General features: G+C 37.3%; 1 protein-coding gene across 8 annotated transcripts in view; it reads right to left on the bottom strand.

Annotated features, from left to right (window-relative positions):
* Cntn4 (contactin 4) overlaps positions 1 to 25,912 on the bottom strand; it is a 1,002,315-nt gene that overhangs the window by 246,296 nt on the left and 730,107 nt on the right. For all 8 annotated transcript variants that reach the window (XM_040739337.1, XM_040739329.1, XM_040739331.1 and 5 more), the window contains one exon: positions 21,938 to 22,033. In XM_040739337.1, the coding sequence (XP_040595271.1) occupies positions 21,938 to 22,033 (96 nt within the window). The remainder of the gene's footprint in view (positions 1 to 21,937; positions 22,034 to 25,912) is intronic.

Here is a 25,912-nt window from a genome sequence, read left to right as displayed (position 1 = left end):
TTTTGAGAAATCTGTGTGATAAAAGATCTAAATGAAAAGTGTAGAAGGAGTCTGAGGACGCACTGGAGCATGAGTGCTAAGAGCATAAGCCTCGACTAAAGCAGATTTAAGTTCTAAAAACAGCTCAGTTCTCCATCATCTGCTCTAAGTCTCACATGGAAAAGGAGGATAATAATTGGATTTTTCTCCCAGAATTGTCCTGCAGATTTTACTTCCTTTGCTGTTCTCAATATGTCTGCAACGAGATCACAATTCTTGGTTTCTAAAACTGTTTTCAGAAATGTAAAAACCAAGCTGTTGAGATGGCTCAGCAGGAAAGGGAGCTAGCCACAAAGCCTGATGACTGGAGTTCAACCCCAAGGACTCATATGGGAGAGGAGAATACTGACACCTGCAGAGTGTCTTCTGACCTCCCACTCATGCCGTGACGGCATCAGTAAGCTGTGTCCCTTCACACAAGCAAATCAGTATAAAAGTGTAGAATTTCTGGGATTATACATTTTTAGGGCTTGGAAGTTTGTTGTTGAATTGAAAAACTTGGTTAGGAGGGGGAAGCCATAAAGAAATGTCACATTAACATCTGAGATATTTCATGAAATCAACTCAACTCCTTGTTGGTTTCTCATCATTAGCATATTAATACTAATATTATATAAGTTTACTTATTATTTAGACAAATGCATTTCACTAATATTTTGATATAGTTTTCGTGTGTTCCTTATCATTCACCTATTTGTTTAAGTTTAAGAACTCACTGCGGTTGCCCTCATGTGCTATCCACTCTCAAAGTTTTACTTCCATTGAAATAATAATAAGATATTTAAAATGAACAGAATCATGTTGAATTATGATTTATAATTGTTTTACTTAAAAATATTTATCTTATCCAATGTACTTTTATTTCTTTATTTTATTTATCTGTTTTTCTCGAGACTTCTTCAAGGATTTTTGTATATCTTTTTGTGAAAATGGTAATCCTTTTAAAATATTACTTCATATAGTATTTAATGCCCTTAATTATGAGAAAAGCTGGCATAAAGAAGTTTGAGAGAAAGAATGACTGATTCTGGACAGCATACAATTTCCTTGTCCAGCAAAAGAGGGGTTCACCCTTACTTGTGAGCAGCCAATCAGCTTTGAAATTCAGCTATGGGGTGCCTCTACTTACCCAGAATGTCAATAAAGGGAAGGTGGGTTGACTGAGCCTCTTCATGCCTTTAAAAATAACTACATTCTTCTTTCCTATCTCTTACACAGACTCTCATTCATTTGAGGCAATTCTTACTGAAAGTCTCTGTACAGGCTTCTGCAAGGGCATTCAGAGCTGTGTTGCAATTGGAGTCACTTCCATTAAGTGATCCTAATGGTGTGCTTTACAGGTATGATGGCTGATCAAGGAATGACAGAGACAGGAAAGTCTGTTGCTTCTTTCCTTAAGTAGCTTGAGTTACACATTTGATCATAGCAATAAGAAAAGTAACTAATGCATATCCTCAGCTGATATTGGAACTAGCGTTTCTAAAGCTCAGACAGCATTACCAGAAACAGCCATTTACCAGCCTGCAGCAAATACTTTTTACTGACTTAACTCCTTAACTGTACAGCCTAATATAGCCATAGTAACTTTAATATAAAATGTTGTAATTACGACCACGAAATTTCTCACTCTGAATAAACACAATTCTCAAATAGGAGCCTTCTGTCATGTAGTGCTAAACACTAGTAAGAAAACAAAAGCAACAAGGAATGGCAAGCACTGTTTTAGAAACTTCAGGAAGAGGTGAAAATGAGCAGAGATTTGAAATGAAAAGTTGCATGTCTTGGAGTCTGAGGGGGAGGTGCTTTCAAAACAAGAGAACAGGCCCAAGGCCACACTTCTAGCAAAGACAAGCTGTACTGACCTTGTAAAATAGTATGTGGATGAAAAAAAGCTATGGAGAGATTGAGACTACAGCCATTGGTCAGTTTATGGGGATTCTTGATTTTTTTGGGGGGTGTTAAAAGAGACCTGGACTGGAAAAACGAAGCTATTCATTGTAGCAAATGACTGTCAGAATAGGAAGCAACTTCAGTTAAGAATAGAATTGCAGGAAGTACACTGGAATCTCTGAACTATGTATTTCCTTGCTCTGGAAAACTGAGTCAAAGGCAGAGTCTACTCAAAAGTCACATCAAAACATTATTAATTCCTATTTATGTATGTGTACCATGTGTGTGAAAGTGTCCTTGGTGGCCAGAAGAGGGTGTCGGGATCCCCTGAAACTAGGGTTTCAGGCTCATTAGAGTATTGGGAATAGAACAAGGGTTCTACAAAAGAGCAGTAATTTTATATAAAGTTATCCTTTGAGCCCCCAGAGGTAACTTTGGCCCATCTTTTCTGGGCAATGTTAATAAGAGCAAATGAGTTGGCTTGAATCCCATTTGAGTCATCATCATCTCCTTTAGTGTCTTTGGAAATTTGATGGAAGAATTAGATTATTGTCAATCATTTATAGCTCTGAAAAGTCCCGGGATATCTATCTATCTATCTATCTTTCTATCTATCTATCTATCTATCTATCTATCTATCTATCTATCTATCTATCCATCCATCTATCATCTATCTATCTATCCATTTGTCTATCAATCATCTATCTAATTGCTAACTCTTCATGTAAATGTAGAAGAGTAGAAGAGGACAAGCAGTCTCCTTGTCACTGAGCACAGAAGAACCTCAGTTGCAGGAAAAAATAGTGTCATTATTCTATTTTTCTTTACTATTCTTATTTAAGATTGTAAATACTTAACACTGAAGGAATTTACAGAGTGGGTTTCTTTTTTTTAAGGAAGTTGAAGCAAGTATAACCTGAAGGAATAGTAAAATATGTAAAAGAAGAAATAAAAAGGAAAAAGAATGATCAGGACTTACTTGCAACTAGACATACAGTCTCACACTCTCTTTTTAGGGACAAAGCTATTATGGGCTAACTATTTGGTTGGTATTTGGGACTCCTATGAGGTAGAATGGCAGCTCCGTGAGCAAGCAAAGATGCTATGGTAAAAGTGACCATTAATACCTGGCATATGGTGAAAAGTAACCACTCAGTTCTCTGAGAGCAGGCATATTCACCACCAGACATTTTCTGTGGCAACTCTAGAATGTAAATCTATAAAAATGTTCCAAGAAACTTTTTTTAGACGTACATCTTCTAAGTTAGGAAGTTCCACACATACCTACATGAATTTGAAATTGGCGTTCAAGTGTTCCTGAGATAACATGTTGAAAAACAGAATTTTAAATAATGTTCTTGTATCACTTTTGGGACGACCTAGGGTTACTACTGAGCACACACACCTGGACTATTCTTTTGTCATGTGCTATCTTGATATTCAGTGAATAAGATGCCAAGTGTGACAAAGGATAATCAAATTCATTTGATGAGCTAGTTGAGCTGAATATAGAACCCTTGGGTACATGATGACAATTTGATATTTCCCTTTGATAAAGTTTATGCTAACTAGGTCTTCTTATTCTTCCCCATTCTCTATCATCTCACATCGGCCTTGCTTGGTTCAGCCTTAGTGTGGTCTCTGAAATTTTTAGAGGCCCATCCTGAATTCTGATTTCCTATGGTAACAGGGGACATGTCAAAAGAAACAATGGATTGCAGTGTTTATGAACTTTGGAGATTTAAACATGCATATAGAGAGTCTTATCTATTAGTTTTGATCAACTTCCCCTTCTCCTTCCTTCTCCTTTTCTTCTTTCTCTCTCTTGTTTTGTTTTGCTTCTTTTTGAACCAAAGGAAACACTGTACATTATAGTACACTTTCAATTTTGATTTGCTAGCCCCAAATCCTCCCTTATTTTTACCTGTATCTAATATAAATTAATAATAAATAATCCTTTCTGAGTCAAGAAGTACTTTCACTTTAGAGAATTCCTTTCAACAATTAATTATAAAATAGTTGTTTACAACACAGTTGTCACATCTTAGGACAATTCCTTCACAGAAATAATGCTTTCAAAATAATCGGGCTCACTCTTGGATCCAATAAAAGAATTAGAAAAACATCTATTAAATAAAATTAAAGTATGTGTGGCACTGTTTGTGAGGAATATATATATGTATATATATGCATATATATATTATATAAAACTGTCACCAACTCACCAACTAGGGAACAAATGTCATTAGTCCGACATTCACTTATCACTTAGCATTTCCAGGAACATCATTTGAGAGAATAATATTCCTGATTTATATTTTATGAACCCCCTATGAGTTACAGATTCCAGATGCCTCTTCTCTGACTGTCTCTCAGATGACAGGCCCAGTGGAACATGAAAGCAGAAACATGGGTGTTTGGGGTGGGGGATTCATGGCTTACGGAGAACAGTCCATTATTAATGGAGGACATCTCAGAGTAGTTAATGTACAATGTCAGACTTTCCAACTTGCACACAGTCCCCTTGGGAAGCAGTGCTGACAGATGTGTTGAAGGCAGAACTACAAGTAGAGCAGGTAGTCAGCAGGGGATCATTAGTTCACTTCAAGATCTGGGGCTCCTGGGTGATTAAGAGGTAACAGCTTACATGAGCCACGCATAAATTACATATCTCAGGATCAACACCCAAATGGCTTCTTTATTTTATTTTTTCCTGCACAATACATAGGGTCTCAAAGGCAAACACATCCTATCAGTCTGCCAGCAAACTCTCAAAACATACTATTTTTCCTATCTACAAAACAACTGATGCTTCTGTTCATTTGCTTTATGTTAATCCATTTGTATTGTGAATATCAGTTTCTATTGGAATAGGATGGAATGTAGTAGGGTAAATGAAGTAGGGTGACCGTAACTCTGTTTAAAGACACTTGTGTGCAGCAAAGACATCTTTAAAACTAGGATTAGAGAGGATTAATTTTAGTCCTAGCTACTTCGCTCCTTTAACAAGCCTGCTCATTGTCATTCTGGTCATTTCAGTATGGCCACATGAGAGCTTATGTAATTTAAGCTTAATTTCTCTACTTTGAGATCCAAATCGGTGAGGTTACATGGGTACTTAACAGTGGAGTGTCTTCTGTTAGACTTCTTCAGCAAAGCCTTTCTTGGTAGGAAAACTGAGAGAACAGCCCTCTGTAGTGCACCAAGCCCCGACCCTCTGCAGTTAATTGACACTTGATTCTTCACTGTTCATGTGCTCTCTGCAGTGTTGGTACAAGTCAAGAAAACTTGCATTAATTGCATTTTCTGCTCTTCAGCACTACTGCTGGGTACATAAGGTGTGGCTGGAACTTGAAAGTTGTCCAGTAGAAAGCAAATGTGGAATGCTATCTCCTGTAAACTAAAACATTAAATCAGATGATATCTGCTTGCAGTTTTTGGATCAAGTGACTGTCTTACCCTCCCTCTTTGTTTCATTGCTTGATTTATAGTGACAAACTTCACAGTTCCCAATTTATGTAGGAAAAAGACAATAGAAGCTTTGGCAACTAGAACTTAAGTTTCCTAATCTGAAAATGAACAAGTGGCCTTAGCATTGTGCACTTGTCCAGAAGCAATTTTCTTAACTGGACTGGGCTACTGTGACATCAGGAAATGAGGATACATATATACATGTGTGTGTGTGTGTGTGTGTGTGTGTGTGTGTGTGCATGTCCGTAATTCAACACAGAAAGTCAAACTGTCTGAAAATTGCTGAGTGTTGATTTACTGTAACTCACTGAACACTTGTCCCAGAGACTCTGAACAGCTCCAGGCAGAAGCAAAGTTGAATACTGCCAAGCCAGGCATTTTTAGTGATACCCATCTCTCAAGGCAAGGTAGCAAGGACAGCTACATTAATTTGGGTATACAGAGAGAGTGATTTTTGAATTAAAAAAAAGTAATGAAAGAGCTATACAGTCTATAGGCGACCAGTGTGCCTAGTCACCATAGCAAAGGCTAGTGCTAAGATATGCTGTTATTTTTTATTGTTTTTGTTTTCTTTTATTTTTTAAAATTTATTTTTTAAGAAAGAGAATAAGTATTAAAAGACCATACCAAGCCTCATCTTACAGACTTAAGATTCCTGAATTCAATCATATTCTTTTAAGAAGACTTAAATAAGACCTTTTTGACACATAAAAATAACACAGGAGAAAACATGAATTGATGAAACCCCATGAAGTTATCCTTTTTTTCATTCTTTTTTGTCCCTGTGACCTCTAATAACTATGGGATTCACTTTAATTTAGCAGGTCATAGGAGTATCTCTTTACTTTTCATGATACTTGAAGTTTTTTAGTATGTATGCATGAGCGTATGTGTGTTTACACATGTGGGCCTGTGTTTGCGTATGTGGTATATGTGTGTGGGAGTGTTCATGTGGAGGCCCAAAGTTGATATAAAGTGTCTTCCTCAATAGCTTTCTTCTAAATTTACTGAGAAGGGGTCTCTTAAGTGAACTTAAAACTTGTCAATTGAGCCGGATTAGCTATACAGCCTTGGGAATTCTGAGTCCTGGAATTATGAAGGACCACCACTGCTGTCTGATGTTTTGCACAGGCTCCGTGAAACCAAAGTCTAGTACTCAGACTTACACAGTAAGTGCTTTGTGAACTCAGCCAGATCCCCAGCCACAGTGTTTGTACTTTAATTTATAATTTTGTTTTTATGCTTTTAATCTGAGAGGTTAGACTTTTAACAATTTTTGGTGCGAAGAGAATCCTTGCTTTGAGTTATTTGAACTTTTGAACTCCTCACCCCCATCTGTTTTATATATATATATGAATATGTGTGTATGTGTGTATGTATGTATGTATGTGTGTGTATGCATATATACTTTACAACCTGATTACAGCCTCCCCTCCCTCCTCTCCTCCCATTCCCTCCTCCCACCCCCATCTGCCATCACCCCCAGAATTGTTGGAGAATATATTTACTTCTCATTTCAGGGATTCTTTTTCCTTCTCTAAGATGGATTCTAAGTGTTTGTAAAGTATTTAAAATATTGCTTGACATGTCTACAGTGTGTTCTTAACATTCACATGTGACATCATTGCTTCTTTTGCTGTCTTTGGCAAGTTCGGATACCAGGATTAATCTAGATTCATCTGATAAGCCTCTGACTTGTCTATTTCATCTTGTCTTTGCTCTGACTCATATTATTTGGCAAAGGAATTGCTGTAAAATTTGAAAGATCTTTCTTATAAAAATGTATTTCCTAGAAACTTGGAAAAAGTAAATCCTTGACAAGTTTCAGGTCTTTCAAGATAACTGGTCTAGTTCCATTTTACTGATTTGTCCTAGCAGATTGTTCACTTTATCTAAATGTTCAAACTGTCATCACATTCTCTGTAATTTTTCTTTAGATTTTAAGTCTTTTATACAAAATTATTTGTTCTTTTTCATCTTGATGTTGTGAGTTTGTGTGTCTCTTGTGTTCTAGATTTTATTTTGAGAGAATTGCCTTAGATATATTTTCCTATCTCTCTCAACGTTTCTCTGGAATGTCTTATGTGTACTGTTTTTAAACTTGATAAATTTGTCTTTTATCTACTTTTGTTTCACATCTCTTGGGTTTCTTATTTTTTTTTACTCTATTAGGGAAAAACTTGTTACAGCTTTTGAGACTCTTAACAGGGGAGCTCAGCTACTTGTATACTCTTGACCTAAGACTGGTCTTTCTCGGTTTTGGGAAATCATCCTCTTCTGCCAAGGAGCTTCAAGAAGGACCAAAGGAATGAAAATGGGGATCTTAGGGATGAAGTGGCACCTGGCTAGCCAGCCAGATCAGCTTCAGCAGAATCAACACTGACAGTTCCTGAGGTGGCATAGGTTAGCAACCATGTCACACTCTCATCCTTCTAGTGGTTCTGAGGTGACCAAATCACCTCAGAATAAACGTTTCACACATTCTCCAAGTATAGATACATCTGTTCTCATTTATGTAATGTTTGACACATTTTTTATTTGACACCTTAAATAACAAAATTGAGTTGCAATTACACAGTTTGGTTTGTTGGTAATTTGTTGTGCTGTTTTTCTATGAAACTTGTCTACAACTAGTTGTTTGTTTAATTGCATTATAGAAAACTTAATACTTATCAAATGCGATTTTAATTTTGGTTAATTTTATTTTAATATGGAGCTAATTGCTATAAGAATTATAGAGGCAATAGAAAAGGAAATGGGTAACCAGGACTGGGGCCATACTCTCTTGTTGCCTAGAATAAGCAGCATCCTAGCTTCAATCCCCAGTATCACACAACTACAAACAAAATTAATTAAGTCCATATGCATTACAAAGTGGGCAATCTTATTACAATATTAAAATTCTAAATTTTTACTTTTATTTACTTGATCAAGTTAAATAACAAGTATGCTCTAAAATGCCTCTTTTGTATATCAGTATTTTTATCCTTGAGACCCTATGTTCTAAGTTATACAAATAGAATATCATCATGGTGATTACGATTTTGGCATGAAATTGCCTTCTCATAATTAAATTTTTTATACTTGAGGAATATACTTATCATTTCTATTTATAATTTGTTTTTAGTAGAATAGGTATTTTATAACTTCATCTTTTGGTTAGAACACATACACCCAACTCTGAGCTTGTAATGTTTAATGTAGAAATTAAATATTTAGCTATTTTGTCCTAAAGTAAATAGTGTTCTGTCTGTACTAATTTCTGTATGATTTTTCATTTATGTTTTCTTTTGTCCATCTTTATCTTTCCTCTGGTTAGATTACTCCCACTACTCTTTTTTTAATGGTTCTGGCATTCGTACCCAGGGCCTTGTGCATGCCAGGTAGGGATTCTAACACTGGACTGTCTCTAGTTCATTATTTAACTGGTTTTCCTGTTTTATAAAGTTGAAAGATTTTATATTTTTCCATATTTCTGGATCTTTTTCCCATTTATTTAGATAAAATATTAATAGTGTTTCATCCTCTCTGAAAAAAGAAAACACTCACTATTCTACTAGTCAAAGTGGGGACAAACTGCAATGGAACGCTAAGTAGGTCAAGGCTTTAGATAACAGGGTACCAAGTATATGCTGAGTGTGTGCCTTTACCAATTACTTTGATTACACATAAATTGGAACTTTATTCCCCCATTTCCATATTTATGAAGTTTCTGATCATTATACTTTCATACTGAATTCTGTATTAAAAACTTATCTAGTAAGTCATGCTTATCACTAATTCAATTTTCTGTAATGTTCATTTGACTTTTTACTGACTCTGCATCGCAGACTTTAATACTTTCTAATCTTTGCCAGCTCCTTTTAAGCCTCCCTCTGTATTACAGGCAACTATTTACATCAGCATCCTCGTTTCATAGAATCCATGGTGTTGTTTTTGTGCTTGGTTGAAAATATAACGGGGGTGAATCTTTCAGTCATCTTGTATTTTCTGGTAGCACAATCTTAACATGCAGTTCTTGGGTTTGTTTTGCATCTTTAGTCAGTGTCTCATATTTCATTTTTTACTATAGAATATATCCCAAAGTGTAGAGAGCTGCGAAGTGCCGCACCCTTAAGATGGTGCTGGCTTCTGCCTTTTGCTAGCCCGACAGCAAATGCTCTCTGTGATAAACAACTCCTTATTTGGTCAAGGCTGGATATCTGGCTTGCTTCCTCGTATGTGGACCTATCTGCTGTCGCCACATGGCTTACCGGGGTTGGCCGCCCAAGGGCCTTTTTAAGCTGTGGGCGGGCACTCCCTGGGGTCAGAAGATTTGTTCAAGGTCCTGAATAAACTGCTTGTGAGAAGGATTCCTGAGTCGCGTCTTCCTTGCTGGTCGAGGTGGTCGTTGACACCAAAGTCTCCACGAATTTTTAAAAAATTAACTCTTTATAAACACATTTTATAGTTCTATCTATGTCTTTGGTTCTCCAATTATCAAATTTCATACCCTTTTGCTTCTTCAAAGTGACTACACTGTGTTGCCAGCTTCCCTTCGCTCAATCTAAGTTTGAAGTAGTTTGACAGCTACTTTCCTTTCTATTCCTGAACTACCATTGTCTGGCTAACAGGGATCTGGTAAGATTACGAGAAGCCATGATAGGATTTTCTATTGCTGTATAGCTTCTTTTTAGAGAAAACCACAATACACACCCTTGAGTTTCACCCTAATATCCTATGTCATCTTTTAAAAATGTTTTATTTTGTAGGTTTATTGAGAAAGAGAGAGAGCAAGAGCGAGAGAGAGAGAGAGAGAAAGAGAGAGAGAAGAGAGAGAGAGAGAGAGAGAGAGAGAGAGAGAGAGAGAGAGAGAGAGAGAGAGAGAGAGAGAGAGAGTATATCAGGTGCCTGTGGAGGCTAGAAGAAGATGTTAAATTCCTTGGAGTTGGTGCTACTGGTGGGTTGCCTGATCTGGGTGCTGGGAAGTAAACATGGGTTCTGAGCAAGAACAGCACATGCTTCACAGCCCTCTGTGTTAACCTCTTTGTGACAACCTGCCTACTCTAGCCTTACAAGTTTCCCCCATTCATTCTTTTCCCTTCCACTTTCTTAAACTTCAGATTTAAACTTTACAAATCTTCTTACAGGAAGCACTGTCATTCCCTGTTTCCTCCATCTTCCCTCTGACAACCAAGAGCAAATATCTTAGTATGAGTATTTTATCAACTTCATGTAAAACAAAGCATGAGGGACCATTCTATGTTTAGTTTTATATGTGCTCTGTTTTCTGTATGTCTAGGATCTGATGGGATCTGCCAAAGTCTCATATTTGAACTCAGTAAGGTACTCTAACTTTTTCACCTTTGAACTCATAATTTATATGCTCCATCACATCCAATTGGATCTGATTTAAGCTAAAGCTTTACATTTGAAAGAAATTTTAGGTACACATGTCTTATACCCAGAAAAGGACTCAAAAGTGTCATACCTTGCCTACATTTGCAGTAAAGTGTGAACCATAAAAAGAAGGAACATGATATTTAAATAACCTACAGTTTTTTTAGAATTGTCTTTTAAAAATTCACCCCTCCTCAGTGTGAAATATTTCACACTGAACTTCAAGTGCTTACAACTGCAGTATGGTGGTATTTCCTAGGATTTCCCTGGAGGCTGAGTTTGTTTGAAGTAGTAAAATGGCACGTACATTCCAAATTAGATATTTTCTTTATTTTAAACAATGTTTCATGTGTATGGTTGTCTGCCTGCTTGCAGGTAGGTATGTACAATATGTGCATGTCCATTGCCTATGGTGGGTGAAAAACTGAAGCTATGCATGGTCACAAACCACCATGTGGGTGCTGGGAACTGAAACCAGAATCTGTGCAAGGGTGTCAAGTGCTATTTAGTGTGGAACCATCTCTCCAGCCCCTTACAAATACTGTTAAAATGCTCATCTATAGCTGGTGCCAACTAGAATATGCCTGATTGTATCTAAAATACTACATTATCAACTGTAACTACCTCTCCAGCTGTGACTGCCATATGGATTTATGAATTCCTGTGAAGTATTATTATGACACATCCCCTTTTCCAGTGGTTCATTTTGACACTGAAGATTGTGATAATGTGTTAACTTGAAACTAATGTGAGAAAAATGGGGTATGTTACAGTGAGAGAGGGGACCAGTTTTCTTGGCTCAGTGTGAAATGGATACCTGTTGTTTTGTGAATAGTCAGTATCTATCTAAGATGTGACAATTATTCTTCAAGTCAGACTCTGAATTAAAGACCTGGCACAGTTTATAATGCTAGGAGAATTGCTCCCTTTACATCCACTGCACTTTATTTGGAATTTTCTATTCATTCTACATACAGATACATGTCAAAATCCCAAACCAAAATGGTTAACTCAAATCAGCTAAGTTTGAAGCAAATTATGTTGGCATGCCCATAGGCCCTAACTCAGAATGTCGAAGTAGGAAGACTTGAATACATGTTGAGACCCTGTCTCAAAACTATTCTCAAACATTATGTTTGTCCTCAATATATAGCCAGTTATTTAAATAATATTTTGGAAACAAGTATTCAGACACTAATAGAATCATAGGGCTTCATACTACCTTTAACTTTTGCTATCAAAAGTTATCATCTTATACATGAATATGAAAGTCACTTGCTCAAATGGATAGTTTTTAGTCTTAAAGTTTGTCTACAATAATAATTTTCTTCCAAGACACCTGAAAATTAACACAAGGAAGTTTTAAAACATCCAAAAATGAGACATATAGTTATATTTACCTGTGAAAATGTCACACTGAAATCTATTTCCTTGTGTTTTAACTAAAATTTAATAATGAAGAAAATTGATTAACTTCTTGTTTGTGCCTAACACTTTTGACTATGGAAAACACTTAATCTTTGAGCACTTACCCAGAAACTATTTCTAACTATTTCAGCCCACACCTGCTCACTGTACTGTGTAATTCACAGTAACACTTTGATACAATGACCTAAGAATATCAGCTTATTGCTGAAAATGCAACCAAAGAACTGTTTTTCTTTCTTTCTTTCTTTCTTTCTTTCTCCCTCTCTCTCTCTCTCTCTCTCTCTCTCTCTCTCTCTCTCTCTCTCTCCCTCCCTTCCTCCCTCCCTCCCTCCCTCCCTCCCTTCCTTCCTTCCTTCCTTCCTTCCTTCCTTCCTTCCTTTCCTTTTCTAGCCAAGAGTCACAGGGTCTATTTCCAGCAAGCATTAAAACAAGAATGGTTCCCAGGAACCCTGCAGTGAATGTGCACTGGTTATTTAGAGATGCTCAGTCAGGTTCGTGTTGTTGAAAGAACAGTGTTGATCATTTGTTCTGTTCTTGCTGGTTCATCCCTGGTAGTGCTCACCTGGAAACACAGTATGTTTTCACATCTCCAGATCCTTCATGTCCCAACCAGCATCTGTGCTTCAAAACATTATCATCCCTTGCTGCTTTCTAGGGTAAGAAACTCTACATAGGAAGCCTTGGAGTATAGCAAAGTTTCATGAAATGATCAGTTTATTGGTTCTTCAAACACATGGTTAAATTTTCACTTTATAAATTGTGATGTTCCTTTACTATTAAGGTGTTTGGTCCTTTCCTAATTAATCAATGGCTTTCCACTTCTAAATATTAAACTGGAGATAATCTCTTTAATTTTTAGAGGGGGAGCAGGTTATGTCTAAAAAGAAAATAGAGGCATTCCTAACTTAAGCTTAAATCTATATCCACAAAACATTTTTAACATGTCTATAATTAAAGTACATAGTAATTTCCCAGGAGCAATTAGAATATTAACACAACCTCATATCTGAGAAGAACAGAGCCTGTACATGGTGTAGATGAACAGATAGACCCAATGGCCCATCTTCCTGAATATAAAACACTCTATCATGTCATTCAGGCCAGATAACATATATAACAAGTGAGCCCTGGGCAACACAGTTCTGATTTTCTTCTTATTTTGTTCAATGATGAGATAAAAACAGATGCAATGATCACAAAAGAACATGCATTTCCAAACCATATGAACTTACAACACATTGATTAAATCTCCAACATTCTATGGCTTCTCTACTTTGCAAATAAGGAAGCCTAAATTCGTATTGTTGACATGAACATACGTAAGAGTTAAGGAACATCAAACAATATTTCTTTAATATTATTTAACATCATATTTCAAAAGATACTTCATGTCAATGATGACTTGTGTCTTTCTTATGACTAATGTTAATCTATCATTAATGTTTATGTCACTGAATTAGGATGCCTAACTCTTTAAGAGGACATATAAAGTTCTTTTTCTAAGAACTAGAAATGAGGATAGGATACATATTCCACTGGGATTGTATTGTTAACATTGGTTTTATCCAGGTTTGATTGATAATTCTCCTCCTTAAGGAATGGTATTGTATTAGTATTGCAACACCATGCATAGCAGTCTGAGTCCACATGGCAAGAACCCATTTTTTGTCCATGATAAAAGAACCTCTGTTGAACCATGCATCCTCAATGACTCTACCTTAACTTATTGGCCAGTTGTGGTTTTAAACTTTTCTCTCAGGAGTTAAGCCTGCTTTCAAGGAAATCACTTCTCAGGTGACATGCAATAGAGATCAAACAGATCTGCCTTAGAAGGCAGACAAGCAAAAATGAATAATGACTTTAAGGTCATTATTTAAACACTTGTAATTTAAATGTTTTCAAAACAGATGATATATAGGTACATCCCTCCTCTTTCTCCCTGTCTCTCTGTCTCTATCTCTCTATCTCTGTCTCTCTGTCTCTGTCTCTCTCCCTCTCTCTTACTCCACACACACACACACACACACACACACGCATGCATGCACGCATGAATGCACAACACACTCATATGCACATCGAATGAAACAAAGTAGATCATGGAGACTCCCTGTATTCTGGCTCACATGGACATTTAACTTTGATTCCATTATGACCAGAAAAAGAACATAATTCAACACTTGTGTGGCTTCCTTACAGCTTTCATGACAAAAACTAATTGTTAGCTTCATAATCATTTAAAAAAATCTCACATATTGTTAATTTTTGAATATCATAAAATAAGTGGAATATAATATTCTTTAGTCTATTTAAAAATAGTTCAGCAATGAAATATTTTAAATTATTTAAAACATCTCTGAAGTTGGGGATATAACTCAGTGGCAGAGAAGGTTGCATAGAATGTGCAAAAAGAGTTAGGTGTAATTGCCAGTAACACACACACACACACATACACACTCGCGTGCGTGTGCACAAACACACACACACAAAATCTTGGCCTACTTTTCCCCTTAAGGAAATGAAACGAATTTAGGCAGAGTGAATAAAGAATGAAAACACAACAAATCTTAACCCTCCTGATAACTGTGGCAGAGTTTAACTCAACAGTCATTTTGAGTCTGAGAGAGCAACTTTCAAATCTAAAAGAAATGCCAAGTCAGTATTTTAATAAAGTCACAACAGAGCAAACTACTTTGTTAATAATACATGTAAATCCTAGATGAATCACTCAGGAGACTTAGCTGAAAAGTATATGCCTACTTATGAGTTGCTTCATAAGGGTAAGTCAAGAATCATATATATATGTGTGTGTGTGTGTGTGTGTGTGTGTGTGTGTGTAGCATATTGATTTCCTGCTTAAACAAATGAAAATTACAAATAAAGTTAATAAAATTGTGTTTCTAAGTTTTAGTTGTGTGAATTGATCCTAAGGTGTTTTGTATCTCTCTACTCTTATTAATATTTGACTGTATAGGTTCAGTGTGAATTCCATTCTGCTGGCTTGATTCTGTGTGATGAGCTGAGCGTCGTGCTTCAAACCCATTTATGGGAAAAAGATCTTGCAAGTTGACTGAGAGAAAGGAGAGGGGATAAAGTGGAAGTAGGATTGCTGTTAGTATTCAGGTATCTGTACTGGCCTGTCCTTGTGGTTCTGACAGGATGTGCCCTCAGTTTCAGCCACTAAGAGCACCACCTGTGCATATTTACTATGTTCCCTTTTAAACTGGGCCCTGTCTACCTCCCAATTTTCTCTCTCTGTCTCTCTCTGTCTCTCTCTGTCTCTCTGTCTCTCTGTCTCTCTGTCTCTCTCTCTCTCTCTCTCTCTCTCTCTCTCCCTTCCTCACTTCCTCTTTTCCTGTCCCCAAAGACTGGTCTCCCCTCATCTCTCCCCCCTTTTTCTGTTCACTTTTCCCAAATAAAAACCCCTCCACCCAAGCTCTGTCACATGGCATCTTTCTCTCGTGTGTGCCAATTTTTAAAATTACCAAAATTGCTTCCTGAGAAATGGAGTCAGTTTTTCAAATCACAGGGCATAAAATCCAAGATTCAGTTAGGTTTATGTTAATATGTGGTATGATTCAATAAGTGAGGATCAATAAGTATATACCGAAGATATTAATAATAGCTCAATCAAAAAACAGGGTATCTTGGTTCAAATTTTAGAATGGAACTTAATTGGGATTTAGGGTAAGGAGATGGATCAACAACTGAGAGAACTTGTTGCCCAAGTATGACGACCTTTTCCAAAATCTCAGCATTTACATAAAAAGCTGTGCATGTGCCTATAACCAAGCACTGTGGCAAAAACAGGAGGGTAATTTGGGCTTCCTTGCCACCAGTCTAGCTTCACTCGGTGAGAGGCCCTGTCTCAAAGGAATAAGACAAAAAGTGATGGAACAGGATAGCCATGTTTTCCCATGACCTCAACACACGTACATATAAGACACACACACACACACACACACACACACACACACACACACACACACACACACACTGAGATTTAGTAAGCAGTACATCACTGAGTGAGACCTGAAGACAAGAAGTAATCTGAAAATAATAAAATGAAATGGGTTGATGATTGAAGCAAATAAGGCTATATTTGATAATATAAAGTTATAAGGAATTGCCAAGTAACAGGGTCAGGCATGGGGAAGTCAGTGGGAATGAGGTATAAAATGGAAAGTCAGGCAGTTTGACTACAATGTAGATATCTTGTGATCACTCTTGGTTCAGAGGACATTACATTTTAGCACAGTGAGATTACTCCTGGCTCAGAAACATGTCATCCTAGCTTGAACTGAGAACATAACTGGATGAATCTAATCCTGGGGATGCTGTATTAGTGCTGAAAGCTGAGTAGGCATGAAAGGATAGTAACAGAAGCTAATATGAGGAAATACAGCTCAGAGAAATTACATAATCAGCCTAAGAGCACAGTAGGGCAATACGAGAGGGCTATGGCAACAATATGGGTGCCCTACTTTTCCATCTTTATTCTGTCCTTTAGTGATTACAGAATGGGAAGTCATGCTGATTCTTTTAGAGCTCTGAGTATAATCCATGTGGATATGTCCAGATCAAGGAGAAGTAGACAGAATCCTGGAGAGGCTTACACCAGAAATGCGTTCCTGGGTCAGGTGTTTCTTTTGTAATATACAGACATTAGTTTTCCAGCCTGGCTGTGTAAGAGATCATGTATAGAACTTTAAAAAGTATCCAGGATATCAGAGGAGATCTTTTCTAAGAAATTTGGATTTAAATGACTTAGACTAAAGTCCAACAATTTCTAGCATGGACAGAACAACATATATTTCCATTTTTCCATCTACCACTGTGTGTGCCCCCCACAATTTCATTGTTTTATTGCCCTTATTGATAACAATGCATGTGCTCATGTCTTCTAGATTATTATGAACATCAGGAGAATACAGAATGTAAATTAAAAAAAGCAGTTTAAACACCATGAAGAACCCCACAGGTTCTCTGTTGTAAAGTCCATGTGTCTGATGTCTCAGGAATGGGATCTAACTTTTTTGGACGTGTGCTCTGTGTGAAAAAAATCTAACCAAGAAAATTCTATGTAGTGTCTTTAAAATGAAAAGAACTTCAGTATCAGAATCCGCTTATTTTGTTTCTTTTTTAGACTCTGGGAAGCAATATTCTTATTGACAGTAATTCAGTAAGAGACAGGCATTCATAAAACACTACTGAAAATGAATGAATACCTGGGAAATGACAGTCTTAGGCATTAATTTTGCTTGTCTACAGCCAAAAGAAGACCCGAAGGCAAAGATAAAATCTAAGGGGATTATATATGTTCATATTTTATTTTAAAGTCTAAAAATTTTGGTATGGCATATGTATATCCTTGCATGTGTATTTTCCCATGGGTGTACATCCAGAAGGAGACCACAGGTTGACTTCAGGTGTCTTCTTCCATCACTTTCTAACTTGTGTTTTCAATCATTGTCTCTCAGGGAACCTCTCCATTTGACTATACTGGCTGGACAGTTAGCCTCTAAGATTCACTTGTCTCTGCTCCTCAGTGTTGAAGTTATGGACACATACCACTGCATCCCACTTTTATGTGGGTACTAGAGATTAAAGTTTATGGCCTCAGGCTTACACGGGATCACTTTGCCCATGGAGTCACCTCTCCAGCCCTAAATATATTTTTCGTATGAGGAATGTCAGCAATTCACCTTGGATGTTGAGGGATCAAAGGACTCCATCATAGCAAGGTTGGCCCTACAATGGTTTTATAGGACACAATCATAGTGACTGGATCTCAAATCTAGTGATATATTGGGGGAAACAGCCCCCAGTTCTATGGAATCAGAATATCTTTAAAAAATGAATGGCCACTTAAAGCCATAATAGATTTCCTAGATGATTCTAAAACCACCTGTCTATCCTTGGCCACAGAGGTAAGGTGTGTGTGGGACCCAGAGAAGTAGCTCTGGGTTTCTCAAACTTCAGTGTGCGTGTGAACAGTCGGAGACTTCATTAAGAGCAAGATTTCGTTCAACTGGCCCTGCGTGGGATTTGAGACTTTGCCCTTATTATAAATTCCCAGGTGAGATCTCTGCTGTTTCTGAGTATCAAGGACCTTGGTCTCATCGAGAAAGACTGAAATCTCCCTCAACAAATAGTTGGTGGATTTCAATGATGAATAACCTGGGGACTTAATTACATCAGAAGGAAACATCACAAAGCACCTCATTTTAATCCTTTTTAACAAGAGCTGGACTAAAGGTCATGAATTCCTGGTGCCAAACGACACAGGAGGTGGCAGAATTGAAGGAAACATTCCAGAATTCAGTGATGTCTGTTTCTAATACAAAAGAGCACCCAAGGACAACCACAATTCAGCAAACTCTTTTCTCCCTTTCTTTTCCTTTTGTGTCAGTATCCCCATGAAATGGAAAAAAATCCATGTAATGACTTACATATGGATTCATATATATATATAAAATTTGACACACATATACGTATATAGTGATATGACAGTGCTACTACCACACTGACTGACAGAACAGTAAAAACTGTATGCTTCTCAAGACAGATTATCTGCAGCTCATTTTTGTGCTACCTTATGAAGGCCTGACAATGCATACTTTTTGAAACAGGATGAACAGTATCCCTTAGAATGAATTTCATGGCATTACCGAGTACCCCACTGGTACAGTAAGAGGCTGAGTCATTTCCTTCACCCTGCGTGATATGCTACAATTGAAACTAGGATACCATATGCTAAGTCTAAAATGCTCAGTAGGTCCAGTAGCTTTTGGCGATTCTGCCAGTTTTTATGTAGTACCTAGGCTGCAAAAAGGCATGAGAAAAAATTGTAACTACAGTCTGCATTGGGTGTTTCTGAATAGAGGGGAGATTTCATCAGACAATCATTAACTCTCCTGGACAAAACAGATAGATGTCTGACATGCTCTCTAACAACCTTCAAGATCCTCTTTGTTGTTTTCTTGAAATTTTCCAGCCTGTATCTGTCTCACTCATAGCGTTACTGTGTGCGTGGCTTCTAATAGAGCCCATAATGAGAATATTTATTTCCTCATCTTTCACCATCAAGACTGTCAAGAATGTCAGAACAGCTCAAGGAGTAGATTTCAGAGATGCTGACTGCTGCCAATGGAGACAGACACATTTCAGAAGTCTATGGCAATTTTTAATAACATTCTCTGTAGGAAGAGGGAAGGAGTTAGGCACCTCATCATCAGGCAACACAGCCTCCTTGCTTCATCATACTGTTTCTTTTTCTTTGTGCTATAATTACACTAGAGAAGAGAGATAGTTTGAAAATATACCTCTAAGGCAAATCGTTGGGGTCAATGTCATGTTACAGAAGCTTCATACTGTGAAGATGCCCACAGCAAACCTCCCATCTTTATTTTAATCAGTATTGGTATTTGGAATTCTAATCTGAACAAATTTCCCCCACATCAAAACACATCTCTATGGTTAACTGATTTTCTTTATGAAGGAAATACCTTCAACATTGCAAACACAATAAAGACATGCATTAGCATTTACTGAGTTGTAATTATGGAATAATGTGACTAAAAGGGACCTGAGAGACTAGTTGTAAATTCTTCCCTTATAAGACAGGAAGAGTGTGGCCTAGAAATACCAAACCATTTGCACAATTTAAAATAATGATTTTATTCAGAAAGAGGAGGATATATCTGTGTGTTTAGTGCTTCTGCTATTCATTTGTATGGAAATGAATTACTAAGAAATAAACTCCTATCTGAAAGCACACACCCCAGAAATCCTAACAATTCCACCTCTCAGGCAGACTTCATTGGTTGCTTTCCTTCCCTACTAGTTCATAAACAGGGTGTCTGTGCTTGGACTGCAAGCTTTCAGAAGCCTTCCTTTTAATTTTTTCTTTTCCTGCTGAAAATGTTAAGTGTGACATTAGATTAGAAAGGAAGTTGCAGAGCTAAGGACAAAGCTCAGCTGATAAACTGCTCATCTAACAAGCTCAAGAAGCTGAGTGTGAGCTCCAAAACCCAAGTGAAAACTCTTTGATGCTGTGTACCATCATCTCATTGCTGCAGAGGCAAAGACAGGTGGACGTCTGTGGCTCATTGGCCAGTTAGCCCAGTCTGCTTGAAAATCTCCAGATCCTAGAGAAACTTTATCTAAAAACAAAATAAAACAGAACAATCCAACACACTAAGGTGGAAAGCTCTTGAGGAATGCCATCTAAGGTTGACCTATGGCCTTAAATACACACACACACACACACACACACACACCTATTACATACATATAAATGAATATACAACACAAAACAACAGTCATTTCAAACAGCAAGTTCAAAAGTTGGCTCTTTCAATCATGAATTCCAAACAGAAAATTTATGTGATGAGATTGTGATAGTAGACACCAAACTAAATCAGATCTCCTTACTAAGAACAGAGATTATTAACCTTTGGGAAAATGATGACTTTAGTTGTACATGTATGAGTGTTTTGCCTATGTGTATGTATGTATGTGCACCTCACAAATGCCTGAGGGTTTAGATGATCTAAAACTGGAGTTGCAGAGGACTATAGGCCACGATGTAGATTCCAGGAATTGAACATGTGTTCTCCATAAAAGAATCTTAATTGCTTAGCCAATTCTTCAACCCCTGAATTTTTCAAGTTTGCCACTGAAAACTTTTGTTAAAGGGTTGGATAGAAAGCTCAGCTGTTTATAACACTGATTGCTCTCATGGGGTACCTAGGTTTGATTCCCACCAACCATAAAACAGCTCAAAACAATTTATAACTCCAGTTATTAGGACCTGATGCCCTCTTTTGATCTCAGGCACTGGGTACATTCATGGTATGCATACCTATGTTGAAGCAAAATAATCACACATGCAAAATTAACACAGAAATTCCTTTGTGAAATTCTAATATGTATCAGGAATTAACCCTGAATGTGCAGTAACTATTGCTTGGTATTTTTCAGTATTCCCTTTTAGGAACACAACTATGGTATTTCTCAAGGCATGAGGTAAGTGCTTAAAACACTTGACTTTTCAGTGTCTTTTGACCACTGGTGTGACTAAACAAAATAGTATATGAACTGTTTCCCCTTAGTTCTATTAGCTGTTACAGCAAATTATTAAACCTGGGTTAGGAGCAGCTAGTCTGAAGCACTGGAGATGAGGATCTTAGATGCTCCTAGACCTGTAGGGTCTGATGCTAACTCTAGGCAGAGGCATCAGGATGGAATTGAATCAATGTATGTATAGCCAACTGGTGTCTAGAGTGTTGGAGAAGTGGTTGTTGGTATAGAAAATCAAAACAAACATATTCTGTATCAGAATCATAATGGAGAAAGTTTATAGATTCCTTCCCAGACCCAGAATGGGATAAAATAACTAAGCACAATCATTTTCTTTTAACACTGTAGATATGTAACAGATACTGATAGTTTAGTTACACTGTCTGACCAAGCCAAAGGGTTCTGACTTTGAACAACTTGGATATCTTTTACTTTGTGCCAGGCACACTGTGGGATGGGACATTTGTACAATCTACTATTTTCCTATACTAATTATGGGAGGCATTCACAACATCCCTTACTGTACATAGAAGGACTATGAGAATCTCTATAAATGACACTGTTCCTCAGCTGGTGTCAAGAGAGAAAACATTCTGCAAGAAAAATAGCAGCCAGTGAAGTGTGCATACATGGACATATTTATAGGTACCTCCAGAATGGGGTGGTGGGCCGCACAGAAGTACCATTCCCTGGCCTCGACGAACTGACACTGTGCTTCTTGTTCTTGTCTTAAAGTTTTCAAGATCTGTTGGGAGAAATGAAGGAAAACACATTTAACTTTACAGCCCTAAAATACCAAGGGAGACTATTGCTATTTCCAATAAGATAGTTATGCTGAAAAATATCCTAGATTGCATCTATACAAGGGAAATTCTGCTTAGCTGATTCTGACAAACTTTTAGTAATATTGTTCCTTACTCCTGGATTCCATTGGTAGATTGTCCAATAAAATGGCATTGCCCATGTGTGTCTATTTAGACTCAGAATACTAAAATTAAATGTGTAATATTTAGTTGGTAACACTAGTTAATTCTTGAGTATTCAATAACTACATATTACAAAACACACATAAGGAACATTTCTATCATTCTAGAAAATTCTACTAGACATTAGCAACTTAGGTGAAGAACCTGAAGTTGTATGACCTCCTGTAGGTAAGCATCATTGTTACGATACAAATTCTTATTTCTGACACAATACTCATGTCATAAACCTATTTTATGCAATTATAACTCTTTCTATATGTTTATATATGTTGATATATACATATCATATATACATATACATATGCAGATTTCTTACCCCCTCAGTCTGATTTCTAGAGATATAGTACCCAGATACAGTGCAAAATGGTCCTGAACTCACAATCTCAAACACACTATTCTTCAGCAACATACTTTTAGGTGTTGGCATTACCAAATTTATTCTGTTGTTACACATTATACGTATATGTGTATGTGCATATGAAAGTATGGTATAAACAGACATATTTACAAACAGATTATTTTGAATTTATACCTATTTTTAAATATAGATAAGGAACTGATTATCATTCTTTCAGGGAGAAAGTTCTATTTCTACAAGTAGGAGAGAGAAGACATTTATAGATTACAACTAGAAAAAACAAATAACTAGTTGCAAGCAAATAGTGGGTGATATAAAATACATATAGTAAACTGGTAGACATTATTCAACAGAGTATTTTAACCTCCTACCTACCCAGTATAGTTCTGACTAATAATTAGTATAGAAAGATTAATTTCTTCATTTTTCCCTCCTGTCTGAATCATTTGATCTAAAACCTCATTTTTTTTCTGTCTAAAGTATGTCACATAGTGTCCAACCCACTGGTTTGAAATAACATTGACTTCTTCCTTGGCCATTTTAATGGCTGCTTTTGCAATGATAAGACTATGTTGTGAAAGAGGAACCACAATCACATAATAATTATATAAGTTCAGCATCATTACTATCTATACTTACTGTGATATTTGTGAGTGACAGGGTCACATGAGCCTGGACAATCATTTCACAATTACAAATTGACATGTTTCAGACACAGTTTATTTTTAGGGGAAGTTTAGGAAAAATAAAATGTATGTACAATAGAATACCCCAACTATCATCATAGAGCCTTTATCCAGTAACTAATGGAACTAGATGAAGAAATCCACATCCAATCACCAGGCCAAACTCCAGGAATCCAATTGAAGAGAGGGAGAAGGGAATACATGAGCAAGGGAGTTCAAGATCATGATGAAGAAAACAGCTGAACAAACCCCGTGGAAACTCATAAACTCTAGACCCACAGCTGTGGAGCCTCCATGCGACCAAATTAGACTGTGTGGGAGACAGTAGTGAAGATTGGACTATCTGAGAGGCCCCTGGCAGTAGGACCAGGATCTTTCCCTGTGCATGAGTTATCTTGTTGAATCTCATTCCCTATGAGGGGATGCCATTATCAGCATTAACAAAGTGGGAAGGGGCTTGGTCTTGTTCTAACTTAATGTGCCAGACTTTGTTGACTCCCCATAGGAGCCCTTACTTGTTGGGGGGAGTGTATGGGGTGGTGGGCTGGGGGCAAGACAAGGGGGAGCAGGAGGAAAAGTGGGGGGAGAACTTTGGTTGGAATATAAAATGAAATTAAATAAAAACCTAAATTTTAAAAAGACAAAAAAAAGTACACACAATCATGCCTTCACAACGCTTTTTCTAGAACTGGGAAAAGCTTAAGCCTACATGGACTTTTTAAAATTATTACTATTTTCAGACAATTTCCACTTGGTACTACCAGGATGCAAATACTAGGAGAATGGTGTTTCTGACCTATACAGACTGAAAAGCTCTGTCAATTGCTTCACTGCAGACTTAATCATATCAATCCAAAGAATATCAAAGACGAAAGGGAAACATACACCATGGACACAGAACCAAACAATGCTAGAATCCAAATCCCATTTATGGTGTAATGTACTTCTTTTTATCCAAAGGTGTCTTAGTTACTTTTCTATTGATGTGATAAGTCACAATGACCAATATATTTATAAAAGTTAAATTTGGGGCTCATAGTTCCACAGGGTTAGAGTCTATGACCTCTGTGGTGGGGAGCTTGGCGTCAGGTAGCCAGGCATAGCACTTCAGCAGCAACTGGGAGTCTTTATCTTGATCCACAAGCAGGAGGAAGGGAGGGGGAAATTTAAAATAGCCTGTTGTTTTTACTATTATTCATTAAATTTATTCATTTATCTAACATTCTAACCACTTTTTCCCTTCCTTCCTCTCCTTCTATCCACCTCCCATCCATTCCTCTTCTGTTTCTATAGAAAGGGACAGGCCTCCCATGGGTGTCAACAGAGCATGGCATATGAAGTTGAGGTAGGACTAACCTCCTCCCCTAGATTTAAGGCTAGGTAAAGCAACCCAATATTAGGAATAGGTTCATGGAAGTCAGTCAATGTGTTAGGGACAGTCCCTGCTTCCACCACTAAGATTCCCTCAAGTAACTCAGGCTACACTACTCATACATAGAGGGCCTACTTCAGTCCGATGAAGGCTTCCTAGCTGTCAGTTCAGCGTCTGTGAGCTCCTATGTGTCTAGGTTAGTTGTTTCTGTGGGTTCCCTTATGAAGACCTCAACCCTGCCCATCCCCATCAACTTTCCTCCCTCTCCTTAACAGGTTCCTAAATTCAGCCCAATGCTTGACTGGGTATCTGAATTTGTTTCCATCATTCACTAGATGAATGATCTTTGATGAAAATTGGATTAGTTACCAACTTGATTTCAGCAGATGACCAGTTCAGGCTACCTATGTACTATTGCCAGAAATCGTAGCTGGGATCATTCTTGCAGATTTGTGGGAGTTTCCCTTGCACCAGGTTTTTATCTGACCCCAAAATGCCTCCCATCCACCATCAAGAAGCCTGGAGATATGGTTCAACTGTTAAAGGCTTGGCTCACAACCCAAAACAGACTGTGTGTTTTGAAACCTCAAAGCCCCAGTGCACACCTTCTCCAACAATACTACACATACTAATCTATCCCAAACAGTTACACTAACTGTGGACCAAGCATTCAAGTATATACTCCTATGGGGGCCATTTTCATTCAAACCACTACAAATAGGTTCTGTATTATGAGGGGCATGCTATTTTTTTAAGGAAATGGTCTGAAAAGGAGATAAAGTAGAGAATTTTTAAAACTTTGTTATAAAACTGGCATTTTAAATCATTATCCTTATAAGAGATACAGAATCCCAATAAATGATCTGTTTAGTTTCGTTCTTAGCATATGCCATCTGCATTTTTATACATATCCCATCCATCTTTCAGAGTGGCATAATAAAATTAAGAATTGATTGATAATAGATACTCAATTCATTTATAACTAAGCAACCATTGTTTCTGATATAAGACACTGTGTGGAGAAATGGGAAAAGGAACTGGAAAGATCACTCAGTGGTTAATAGAATTTGGCTGGTCTTTGAAGGAACCGGGTTCTGTTCCTAGTACCCACGGGCTGGTCACAACAGCTTGAAGCTCCAGTTCCAACAGATCTAATGCCCTTTCTTGTATCCATACTCATGGCACACATGGTGTACATACATGCAAGTATAACACTCATACA

The sequence above is a fragment of the Mesocricetus auratus genome, unplaced genomic scaffold (assembly GCF_017639785.1).
Source record: "Mesocricetus auratus isolate SY011 unplaced genomic scaffold, BCM_Maur_2.0 Super-Scaffold_100676, whole genome shotgun sequence".
Taxonomy (NCBI): Eukaryota; Metazoa; Chordata; class Mammalia; order Rodentia; family Cricetidae; genus Mesocricetus; species Mesocricetus auratus.
This window is presented reverse-complemented; position numbering and strand designations above follow the sequence as displayed.